The sequence below is a fragment of the Filicampus tigris genome, chromosome 10 (assembly GCF_054856515.1).
Source record: "Filicampus tigris isolate MCC_2025a chromosome 10, RoL_Ftig_1.0, whole genome shotgun sequence".
NCBI lineage: Eukaryota > Metazoa > Chordata > Actinopteri > Syngnathiformes > Syngnathidae > Filicampus > Filicampus tigris.
The window spans coordinates 5,535,828-5,549,307 of NC_141226.1; the positions used below are offsets into that span (position 1 = coordinate 5,535,828).

At 40.8% G+C, this 13,480-nt stretch overlaps 1 protein-coding gene across 2 annotated transcripts in view; it reads right to left on the bottom strand.

The window, feature by feature from the left end:
- LOC147140454 (solute carrier family 12 member 7-like) overlaps window positions 1–9,476 on the bottom strand; it is a 30,638-nt gene extending 21,162 nt beyond the window's left edge. For both annotated transcript variants that reach the window (XM_086042793.1, XM_086042792.1), the window contains exons 1-3: window positions 9,341–9,476; window positions 8,730–8,882; window positions 328–416 (exon numbers count right to left, since the gene is read on the bottom strand). In XM_086042793.1, coding sequence (XP_085898919.1) covers window positions 328–416; window positions 8,730–8,865 — 225 coding nt within the window. In that variant the 5' untranslated portion in view covers window positions 8,866–8,882; window positions 9,341–9,476. The remainder of the gene's footprint in view (window positions 1–327; window positions 417–8,729; window positions 8,883–9,340) is intronic.
- Between the last annotated feature and the right edge of the window lie 4,004 nt (window positions 9,477–13,480).

Genomic DNA, 13,480 nt, shown 5'->3' on the forward strand with positions numbered 1-13,480 from the left:
AACGTACACTTTGCTGTACATTTGTCTTACACACCACACAGAAAATCACACATGCAAACACGATGGAGCACATAAACGGCAATGCAGCTCTTCAGCTACAAGTTTCAGTACCCCTAAGAATGTGCCTCGATTGGAAGTACAGTATCAGGAAGCCGACTACCATCTCAACAATAACCATAGCTCAGAGTGCTTGTGCCAGCCTGCACTTTACGTTCTAACATAATATTGACAGTGTCATTCTGTGTGAGATGTCATGTTAGAACAGTATGAATTTGCAAGCTGATTTGACTGACAGAAGGAGAGAACATGTTTTTTAATAAGCCTTACCTCAAACAAGGCCATGTTTGTGCCATCATACTGTTCTACCTCATGGTCTGAGCTGATGAATGGGCGTGACTCCCTTTGAATGTCATCTCCTAAAGGGATTCAAAAGCAAAATGAGTGTGTTACACAATGGATGCAAATTAATGAAACAACAGTATGACCATATATATATATATATATATATATATATATATATATATATATATATATATATATATATATATATATATACATATATATATATATATATATATATATATATATATATATATATATACATATACATATACATATATACATATACATATATATACATATACATATATACATATATATACATATATACATATACATATATATATACATATATACATATACATATATATATACATATATATATACATATATATATATTTGTGCTGTCAAGCGATTACAATATTTAATCATAGTTAATCGCATTTTTTCACAGTTAACATCGTAGTTAATCGCATATTTTATTTATTGTAAAAAATCCCTTGAATTTTCTGTCCCATTATGTTCTTAAATTTTAATACTCTTAACATGAATAAGAGGATTGATTTTCTTATGCAAATACTTTATTCAAGCGAAGTCAACCCAGACATATTCTTTTTTAAGATTATGCTCCATGCAAACCCACTAGTTGAAACAAGGCATTCTGATAAATATTGCGTTTGCGGAATAAGAGTTAATCCACCTGTTTTTAGTCATCACTGGGGGCGGCCATTTTGTCACGTCTTTCAACTGAAAATTATATCAGAGTTGCTCAGGGCTCACGTAACGACCAATCACAGCTCACCTATTTTCTGAAACTCAGCCATGATTGGTCGTTATTTGAGCCCTCAGCGCATCTGTGATGTCATTTTCAGTCGACAGAAGTAATAAAATGGCCGACCCTTGAGATGGTAAAAAATGGATGGATTTGACAACTTAACTCATATTCCACAAACACAATATTAACCAGAATGCCTCGTTAGAACTAGGGGCCCTGCATAGAACATATTCTGGGGAAAAAAAATGTTTGGGTTGACTTTCTCTTCAATTGAAAAAACTAGCATTGGATTCAACTCACGAGAACAGCCCCTCAGCCTTTTTCAAACACACACACATACACTCACACACACGCACGCGTGCGTCTTTCAGATGTTACTAAAAGCATGCTACTGTACAGTAATTGCTAACCTTGCCTTGCTTTAGAAAGAAAATATATATAACGAAACACAACGCTGCATTTTAAGGAAAGTCTATCTAATCTAAGCAGTCTATGTAACCATAGGATGTATCTGTATGTGCAGTATTTATCTATATGCTGCAGCTACGTATGATATAAGCTAAATATTAGCTGGATATGTGCATTTGTGTGTTGAAGTTGTTGGTTCAATGTTGCAATTAGATGTACTTAGGATACTTCTGACTTTGGGTCATGAGCCGCATCGCGCCCTCTATGGCTAGGCATCGGCCGAATGAGCCGGCCGGGCTGGCAAATTTAAAAAAATGGCTGGACTAAGCATGGCCGGAAGTGGATTTTAGTCCGGCCCACTAATCGGCCCTCATGCGTTTGCCGTGGTCGCGAGGCCAAATTTCATCTCAGCCTACTCAGTGAAAGGCTTCTTTTTAGGCTTCTTTCTACTCCCATGTCGGCGTGAGCGACAACTGCCGCATTGATTCACATGACCAATGCATTGTGCCGTTGGCGACAGGTCTGCAACACATGCCACGCACACATCAGGAATTGCTGCTGCTCTGATCGGTCCATTATGTCACATGTTGCGATGACATACAGTTTCCCACACGGAGAGGAGGAGAGCATACAGCAATGTTGCTGCTGCAAAGCAAACTAGTTTGGCAATATGCATCGTCTAGTCATCTCGGTCCCTTTATGGTTGTAGGAAGGGTACCCAGGTCAAGGGTGGCGGGTCGCGGCCAGACCGGCAAAAAAGGGTCAAGTGCCCAGCTCTGCGTTTCGGTATGGCATGTTCGGTTCGCTCCACTGATTAGCGCAAGCTTACACACAGGTGCTATTGACTGTTGCATGCGGGTGAGGAGAGTGGCAGCATAACAGTGAGAGCAAGAAAAAAGTCCCGGAGCTCGAAGATCCCCCCGTACACTGCGGTCTCCTGTTTGGGAACATTCTGGCTGTCCTGATAAAATCGCCGATAGGGAAAGGTACGCGGTTAAGTCTGAAGGTTGTGTGCCGACATTGCTACATGAGATAGGCGGCAGGTAGCACGTCGAACATGCACAGCATCATCCGACTGTGAATGTTTCTTAGACGAGGGAGCAAAAACGTCAAACTTAAATAGCGAGATTTATCATATTGTAGCGTCTTCCAGGAACACGTCGTCAGATGTAGTTTAATTATCACGTTTTTATTAATCCAGGTACAACTGCTCGCGCTCTTCTTTCTCCGCTGTTCCACTCGCTTGCCATACGATGCATTCATGAACCTCGGAAACATCACAACTCAGCAACATACAAATCCGACCACAACCCAATTCGTTACACTCTGCTCTTGAATATTCAAAGATTTCGATGCCTAAAAAAGTACAGTCTACTTGACATCTTTTCAAAATAAAAAAATAAAAAAATCAGTTTTTTGTACCGAAAATATAATAAACCGAAGTTTGCAAAAAACCGAACCGAAACGTGATTTAGCGTACCGTTACACCCCTAATGATGTGATGCTGTATGCATTAGAGTTTGTTACTCATTTCTTCTATGTTGTGGCATCTGCGCCTACTCAAATAAACATGAAATGAAAAATGAAAAACTGCAGGGTTGCTCTTTTTATCTAATACATTTATACAATGGAACAGTATAGTTATTCAACTGTTCTACTGTTACTGAATGTTGAATACTGCTATTCAACATTCAGACTTTCCAGAGGCAATACAAACACTCAAACTTTGTAGTGGACATGAGTGTTGGCCGTGACCCCGGGTCTTTGATACGGTACATTATTCACACTAGATCGCACTGTTGTCTCCTGATCGTGAAATGCCTTGCAGAAACCGAGGCCCTTCATTAGATCACATATTCATGAAAGTTATGAATAAGAAATGGAGGCGGAACATACAATACACAGTGGATGCAACCGCTTGCCAGAATCAGTGTCCAGCCCATATATGATCTGCTTTCGACATCTTTGCAGAACGTCTAAGTGTCATGGAGGGTTTGTTATTTTTCAAGTCACTATTTGTTTTCCAATCCTAAATTGTGAATCATCCCCATGCTTGTGTTGTTTGTCTGCGGGTACTGCAGGTTAGGTTAGGTTAGGTTAATAGAAGACTCTGAATTGTCCGTAGGTGTGGATGTCGGTTAGGGTGGCATCCCTTTCCATACACCATCACTGTTAAGTGTGGCTACACACATGAATATTTTCTCCGTCTTCGTAATCCATCCATTTTCTGTACCGCATATCCTGATTAGGGCCAACAGTTTTATGACAGTTAAGAATGTTAAAAAGAATGATGCCTTCTGTAAGCCGCCCTTTCCTTACTTTATCAATAGTGTTAGTCTTGTCATACAGTGGTTAACTTGTTTTTTCTTTGTTTCTTTGTTTTTACACTTGTATGACAGTTAAGAATGTTAAGATGTTACTTACACTATACTTCAAAAACGTTTTATGATGGCCTGGTTGTGGATGGAATAATTGAATTTCTGTTATCTATGGAAGGTCATTTGGATCAAAAGCTGCACTAAAATAAGGAAGCAACAGGATTACTCTTCCACTTAATAATTTCACTTTGCTAATTGAGTACAGGATTTTAGTCATTTTATTTGATTTTTTTACTACGACACAATAACTGCTGGGAACATTATAAATAACAAAGCTAGCAGTTAAGTGCTGAATGTACATTGTAATGCATTCTGTGTGAAATAGTCTGGCTTCCAGATGATGGAAACAATACTGGTCGAAGGAGCCGGTCATGGAAAATGCCCGTATGTTATTGTTTATACATAGTTATGACATTCTGTCCAATCAGCATTATGGGTTTGAGTTCTTCTCTTCACTCCTTGTTGTGCTAAATGTGCTTATCATACGGTCATGAGGGCCACAGATGACCAGAACACCTGTCATCACACTTCTAACAGTTTGGGTTGTTTTTGTTTGAAAGATTCCTATAATATTTTTTGCACAGTGACACTCATGATTAGGTCATATCTATAAACCTTCAAACTATGACCCCCACTCTCCCAAGTATTTTTTAATACAGCAGATGAAGTATTCATAAATTGTTTCGAACAGAGTGGCAAAACAAACTGACAACTAAACAATACTATCCTGGAGAAAATAGTAATATAATTATACATTTCAATATCCAAATATTTGAGAAAAAAAATACCCTACTGAATTGCCTTTTGAAAATTGATTACTTTTACAAATATGAGTATTTGAATTATTGCCATTCAACAGTAATAATTGTTTCTCAGGAAAAAAATTTTAAAGTAATATTTTTCAAACTTGTGGGATGTCAACCCAAACATTTTTTTCAGGAATATGTTCTATGCAGGCCCAGTCGTTGAAAAAAGGCATTCTGATTAATATTGAGTTTGTGGAATACGAGTTAAGCAGCAAAATCTACCCGTTTTAAACCATCTCAGGTTGTGGCCATTTTGTCACTTCTGTTGACTGAAAATGACATCACAGTTGCTCAGGGCCCAGATAACAACCAATCATGGCTCAGTTTCAGAAAACAGGTGTGCTGTTCTTGGTCGTTACCTGAGCAACTGGTGTCATTTTCAGTCAGAAGTGACAAAATGACCGCCCCCTGAGATGGCTAAAAATGGGTGCTGAACTCATATTCCACAAACGCAATATTCATCAGAATGCCTTGTTTCAACTAGTGGACCTGCATTGAAGATATTCTTGAAAAAAATGTTTGGGTTGACTTCCCGTTTAAATGCCAAAATGTGTTATGCAATTAAAAAAAAAAAAAAAAAAAAGTTTCATGACTTCTAACATTCTTTCTGAAGATGCAAATTATATTCTCTGGGTTTCCTCCCACATTTCAATAACATGCATGGTAGGTTAATTGAACACTCTAAATTGCCCCAGGGTGTGATTGTCAGTGTATATGTTTGTTTGTCTCTGTGTGCCCTGCGATTGGCTGGCAACCATTTCAGGGTGTACTCCGGCTTACTGCCTGAAGACAGCTGGGATAGGCTTCAGCACCCCCGCGACCGTCATGAGGATAAAGCGGTATAGATAATGGATGGATGGATGTTTATTATGCCTTTTTGATGAAAAGGAATGCAAATGCATCGAAAGTGTCTAAAGCACATATGTCAAAGTCAAGGCCCACGGGCCACATCCGGCTGAGGTTTTCTACGGCCCCTGGGATGTTATTGATTTATTATTAGAACCGGCCCGCAGACCGCAGCAAGCCGGTGTGAGTAGCAGATGTCATCAAGTGTCCAGATTGTATCGGGTCCTTCGCGCCTGCTGATGACGTCACGCTCTATAATATATTTCTGTAATATATTTCTTTACCACCCCCTGGCTGTTGTGTTTTTATGTTGTGAGTTACTAAATTAAAAATAAAATGAAGAACATTACTGCTACTTTTGCGAGGATCGTCCTTCGGTCGTCTACATGCCGACTGAAGACGTCACGTCACTGTTTTGTGGTTTTCGGAATCAGATTGTGGTGAAAAGTTATTTGGAGTAAAATATGTTTTATTAAGAAATACTTCACATTATATGCAGTACATACAATCTTGAAGCCCACAATTGTTGCCAGTTCGGCAGGAGAAACGCAAAGGTTCCGCTGATGTTGTTTCACAAGACGGGCAGCGGCTTCTTCTCGGGTCGGAAGTGTCGTACGATCTGCCTCACAAAAGTAGCAGTAATGTACGGGATTAGAAAGACGTTTATGCTCTAGATGTCCCATAGTCCCAGACAAGGACATAGTTCGCATGCAAAGGGATAAGGTATGTCTGAAATGTTAAAGCAGCACTGGGCAAGAATACGACCTTAATAATTTTTTTTCACAACTCTTTCGATGAAACATTGACTTACAAATAATTGAATGGGACTTTTTACGACCTGGGGGAGGGGGGGGGCAGGGTGTGTGTGGCCTGTATCGTTTTTACTGGCACTAAGGGGAGGATGGTAGCGACCCTGGCACAGAAAAAAAATACAAATGTCCTGAATTGCTTTACGGCATACCGACTTCCTCCTTTCACTATGAGGACGGAAGTCGATTCAAACGTCTACGCACTATTACTGGTGTCATGGCAGAAGCCTTAAAACAAAAAAACTAAAGTATTGTTTAAACAAAATTAAATTAATTACCTCATCGCTATTCATCTTTCACACAGCCACTGGAAATAGAAATGTAATTCAGTCCAATTTGCAGGCCAGCGGGAGCTCAGGATTTCATGACACCATGCGCTGGCGCGCAAGGGAAATATGGTTGACTTTTATCAAAACACTACCGCTTTTATCCACATGGCGCTGCCATAATGAACAAAAACTGACATATGACACAGTGGTGCTTTCACAGTTAGTTAGTAAAACAAAATTGATAACTACTTTTTTCCTCACCAGTCCTGTGGCATAATTTATGGTATTACATGTGTTGAACCACTAGAGGGCAGGCTATGCCCATGAGTACAATGTGTGTGCACATGAAAAGTAAAAAAAAAAAAAGGACTCCAGTGGTCTTGTTTTTTAAAAGAACGCAACACAACACAACACAACACATCAGTGGGTACAGCAGTACCTCTACTTATGAAATTAATTGGTTCTGGAAGAAATTTCTTAAGTAGAAGATTTTGTAAGTAAATGCCCTAATCCGTTCCAAGCCAAGTAGAGGTACCACTGTACTTGACTATGTTAGGGACGATTACAGGAACTTTTAAAAAAAACTTCTCGTCTGTCCCGGACGGACCGCTCCATGCCTGAGACGGAATGCCCATCTCTGTAAATTGCGTTGTGGATTCTTGCATGTCAGCCATATGACAAAGTCAAAGTGTTAACTTACAAGCTACACACAATTCTTTAGCTCATTGACATTGCCAGCAGGTTCAAGCAAGTTGAACAATGACACATTAAACTCTAGCATGCCAGCCACAACGTGCTGCATGTGATTGTGTCAGAACACTTTTGCTTAGGCTATTCTATGACACACAAATGCCCTGATCTTTAGCCTTCTTGGAAAGCCATTAGCACGCCCGGAGCGTGACCCACAACGGAAATGAGAGGTAGACCACCCTGAACTAGGGTTGCCAAATGTCCCTTGAAAAACAGAATCGTCCCGTATTTAGGAACGTAAGTACGCGTCCCGTATTGAGTTGTAAAGGTACGCACTTTGTCCCGTAATATCGTCAGAGTAAAAAATAATCTGTAAAATGTTGATGGAATTCATGTACAACTGTTCCCTTTATATGACAAGTTACGGTAACGGTCCTAGGCCCTCTGCTCTGTGACCAGTGAGCTGACAGCATATTCATACACGAGTATGACAATACAGAATCTGCTTATTTTATTGGTCGAGGTAATGTGGCGAGCCAAAGTAGATAGCGGAAGTTAAGAAAGCAGCATGACAAATTTGTTGTCCACCAGGCAACGCCAGAGATAGATATGGTATGTGAAGAATTATTTGTTTTTTTACCCTCCGATCAAGGTTAATATGGGAATGTGCAGTGAATGTCAGCATTATATGGACAAACAACATACAAAAATTTTGTGTTGGAATGAACAAGTATAATTGATTGACAAGTATGTTAAATAGATTAATAATACATAAAAGTAATACATTGATGAATAATAGATAAAGAAATACACACACAGCCTTACATTTGTTACAAGTTCAAACAGATATGCATATTTTTTACTGTACAGGCAGCCGATACTACACTTTAAATATAAACAGTAAAAAAAAAAATGTAAAAAATAGTTTACATTATTTTTCTGTTTTATGAAGAGGAAGTGACAAATATGTGAAAATGTTCTACTGAATTGGTTAAAGGTGAGCTCATTTTGAGCCTCAACTATGTCTTGGTCATTGTTTTACTCTGCAGTAGTCAAAGACGTTTCTGCCAAGGCAGAAAGCTTGTTGCCCTTGGCAACATATAGTGAAAATTCTGAATGGATGACAAAACAACTTTCTAAATGATAGAATAATAAATATATATATGAATTAATTGCAAATATCACTGCTCTGTCTTGAGGATCGATACTTAAAATTGAGCACGCTGGATCGGAATAGCGATATTTTGGGGTCGATATGCCCATCCCTAGTTGAAGGCAGTCTGGTCGGCCGTCCCGGCCGATGAGGTGTCCCTTATTTATTTTTCAGGTTGTTAGCAACCCTACCCTGAACACATGATTGGATCTACAAGCCAACATTTTTGAGCAAGCAGTATTCTCCAGGCTCCTACCTGACTGGGATCCATCCGAGTTATCTTCCTTAAAAATATTGTTGAGGCTGACAGGTTTGTCACTTCCAGTTGCAGTTGCCTTGTTGCTGTTGCCCTCTGCATCATTCACTGGCACCACAGTGAAGTTGGTGGGCATCTTGACTCCACAGTTGCCTGTAGAATGTAGGAAGCCGTGTTAAAGAAGTCTGGAGATGTAAAACAATCCACACATGAGCCAGTGAAGTCTAACACTTCAAGTTGTTGTTGTGGTTAAGTGTGATCTAATTTCCCCCACGCTTGGATGAACGCGCCTTCCTGCACGTGAGAAAGTGTCTCTCTCTCTCTCTCTCTCTCTCTCTCTCACCGCCCCCGCCACCCCTTGTTGGTTTCCCTCTTTTTCCCTCCAATGCCTCAATAGCATGGCCCCATGTGACACTGTTTAACATATGAACAGAACCGACTGCAAACATGGGAGAATCCCGCAGCTCCTCCCCCGCCCTCGGTCGTACTTCTCGTTCTCTCACCTTGGTTGAAATTCCAAAAGGTAGGGAAAGAATTCACATGAAAAAACACAAAAAAAAGTCACGGAAAGATCTGCCTCAAATATCACAACAATCCCAAAAAACACTCACATGAAAGGGTGGAAATATAACCGTAAAGTATGTTCTTTTCTTGTAACGTCGTTCCACTTCTCCACTTCTCTTCAGGCTGGGAGCGTCTGCCTCGGATTTCCTACTAGTCAACAAAATGGGTGTTACCTTTCCCACAGTGCATTATGGGTAGAGCTGAGGTGTTGAAGTTCAGGCTAGAGTGGTAACACACCCTAGCACAGGATAGAAAATTTAGTAAAAAAAAAACAAAAAAAACCCCTTGGACTTTATCCTATGAATTCAGTGTATGAAAGGCAGCCAAAAAGGAAGAAGCAATGGGTGTAGGAATTCAATTCTCTTTAATATAACAATAGTTTCCCAGTATTTACCTGTGATAATAGTAATGCAGATTAATGCAGTGATTACTTTTAAATGTGTTAGTGGTTTAACTATTATGAATTTGAAATACAAGTACAAACAAGTATGTGTAATTTTTTTCTGTGACATTAAAGTTTAGCAAAGACTTGTGAAAGTACATTGGCTAAAAATAGATCCTAATTTCATACTAACCATAAATGCTGTGTTTCTTCTTGTAGTACAAAGTACTTCCTGTCAGTGTGATCATGGAGTTATGCAAAGTCCACTTTTTAATCAAAATGTTACACAATGTAAAATCAAATGACCTAATGACTCACAATGACACATTTTGTTGTATGTGCTGTGTATTCAGAGAAACAGAACTGTTTAGCCAGCCATTTTCTAATTGTTTATTCTCTTTCGCAGGTGAGATTGAGCCTTTTCCCAAACTGCAAGACCCGAGACTGGATGCCACCCAGGGCACATATAAACGAAAACACCTTTCACACTCACATTGTCACCAGATGGGCACTTTTCCCTATTTGCCAGTCCGTCTTACGTCCGCGACCTGGGCAACCTTCCGTCATCGTTCTTCGACCCTGTCCGTCCTCATCCTTTTAAAGCGCTTCCATCCGTACATTCCGTCAGTCTGCCCCCCCACCCCAAAAAAAAACGTCCATGCATGACTAGGAATGAGCACCGAAAACCCGGAACCGAGTGGAACCGGGTCCATCATTCTGGTTCTCCCGGAACGGTTCAGATTTTAGAATGACGGTGCTAAGTTTCGATTCCTAGTTAGCCGCGCGGAAGAGCTACGAACAAATTACGACCTATCCACAGTGGCGGCAGCCGTCGCCCTTCACGGGGTCGGTGATCCTGCCCGGACCAGCCCGGCTGGCTCATTCGGCCGACGCCTAGCCAATAGAACTGACGAGATGCGGCTTATGACCCAAAAGTCAAAATCGTCTAAGTGCGTTTAATTACAACATTGAGCCAACAAGTTCAATGCACAAATCCACATATCCAGCTAATATTTAGCTTATAGCATACGCAGCTGCAGCACAACATAAATACTGTACATACGGATTAGGGTTGCCAACTGTCCCGTATTAGCTGGGACGTCCCGTATTTTGAGCTAATTTGGTTTGTCCCATACGGGGACTTAAATGTCCCGTATATTAACTCTTGAAAATACAGAAAACTGCAATTACCGATCCTGTAAAATAAGACGCTTTTAGTAAAGCTTTGGATGGCGATCGATTGTCAATAACGACGGACACAGACGGGTTGGCAGCTCAATGTCTTTTACTTGTATACTTGCTCGAACATACATTGCTGGTTCTTAAACAGTGATAGCACATGACAGCGCTCCTAATGGAGACTCTCGGTACTACACATGACAGATCCTAGATCAGATGAAGCGTCAATCTCAGAACAAGCGGCAATCACTCCACCTGTCATGTTAGGACTTCTCTCTGGCTGCGCAAAATGACAGAAGGCTGCTTGAGTCACTCAAAAGCAGCCAGAAATATCCATAGAAAAAATAAATTTGGTGAGTCACACTCCTCTTTAACATTTCAGATTTCTTACACCCGTTTTTTGATGAAAATAGCCTAATTGTGGTTTCATATGAGGTTTCATATGAGGTGACATATCGTCGCTGTCCTGTGAAAAACACTGTCCATTTTTTTTCTTTTTTTCTTATTTTTACGTGAATGTGGTTTCAGCATTAACGTGAAAATTAGAAAAAAAAATCCCAAATTCATACATCATGCTCACACCACCGTGGCACCGTGCACCTATCCCTTATTTAGGAGTGAGAAAGTTGGCAACCCTAATACCGACACATCATATGGTTACATAGACTGCTTAGATTAGATAGACTTTGCTTGCTTGCCCTTAAAATGCAGCGTTGTGTTCGTCACATATATTTTCTTTTGGAAGCAAGACAAGGTTAGCAAATCAATTGGTGTTCACTGCATTATTGTACTGTCTTGAACGTCTCAAAAATAAAGCTCTTGTGAAAAATAATACGAAATAATAATAGTAATAATAATAGTAATACAAAAAAATGTATTCAAATAACTATACTGGTTAAAAACAGCCCTTTGAGTAATCCATGGTCAAGTTCACAAATAGTAAAAAGTTCATGAAATTGAAGAGCAGAGAAGTTCATGTGATTTGTCCAAAAATAACTCCTTTTGCAGAGCTGGGCAGTCCATCCCCGGCCCGGCCCGGCCGGATGCCCATTTTTGGGGCGGGGGCGCGGGTCGTGACAAATTTTAAAAAATGGCTGGACTAAGCATGGCCAGAAGTGGATTTTAGTCCGGCCCACTAATCGGCCCTCATGCGTTTGACGTGGTCACGAGGCGGCCAAATTTCATCTCAGCCGACTCATTGAAAGGCTTCTTTTTAGGTTTCTTTCTACTCCCATGTCGGCGCGAGCGACAACTGCCGCATTGAGTCACGTGACTGACGTATTGTACTGTTGGCAACAGGTCTGCGACACATGCCACGCACACATCAGAAATTGTTGCTGCTCTGATCGGTCCATTATGTCACATGAGAGTGGGAGAGAGAGGATGCAGCACGCAGCTGTTGCTGCTGCAAAAGCAAACTAGTTTGGCAATAAAATTAAATGCATAGTCTAGTCATCTCGGTCCCTTTATGGTTGTAGCACGTACGATATCCATTGTTGTCGCTGTCTTTTTGTAGCGACGCCCCCTGACTCGGAATTTAACAGTTTCAAAACAACTTGTGTCCGGGAGTATATTAAGCTGCGCGCAGCACTCAAGTATGATGCTGCCACGTCAAGGTGGGGTTCATACACTTCTTCTGGCGTCTTCTACTTCCGGAAATACGCCGTAGCAAACCTGCTGTGTATAGTGGTTTGCTGCTATGCTTTTATTTTGAAGGCCGTGAACGAAGGGAAGTGTGGAAAATAAATAACTTGTTGAATGCGACTTCTGGCCATCTGTCGGACCAAAATAATTATACAATAAGACAAAACCAACCCCTAGGCTCGCAATGGAAGTAAGCACACGCAGGTGGGTAAGTAGTAAAATACTAGTGCCGCATTTTGAAGCGTGTCCACAGCGGGTTCAAATAGTAAATTAGCCAGCTAATGATCCTTAAAAAGCTTCTGCCGTCAGCATCTCTCCCGCGGCGTCGTCAATCACGGACACTTTTTTTTGGGGGGGGCGGAGGGCGGAACGGAGTGGGCGGTGATAATTTTTATGAATAAGGGCGGGGGGTCGCGGCCGTAAGGGTATCCAGGTCAAGGGTGGAGGGTCGCTGCCGGGCAAAAAAGGCTCAAGTACCCAGCTCTGTCCTTTTGTTTTGTTAAGAATCGAGAATCATTAAGAACCGGAATCGAATCAAAGAATCGGAACCGGAATCATCCAAATTCAAACGATGCCCAACCCTATGCATGACGCCGTGGGAGGTTTCATAATTCATAAACATTATTTAAAGCTCATTAGCTGGCTAATGTCTTACTCACGTCCACTTAGCGGTCTGGTACTGAATGAGTTCAGTATCACCCAAAATATCATTTAGCCAGGGGACATCAAGGGAATATTTAAGATCGTGTTGTAACTAGTGTTGTTCAGATACCAATACTAGTATCGGGTGGTATCCCGATACCGCATTAAAAAGCTGGTATCGGATCAGCCGGTACTAACAAATAAAACGCTGATGCCGGTTATCAATACTGGTATCATTATTTGAACGCAGCGTGCATATTTGAAAGCCGCATGCAGAAGGAAAATACGAGGAGACGCCTTATCCATGATTAGCGTTATTGGTCATCGGTCTACTTATGTC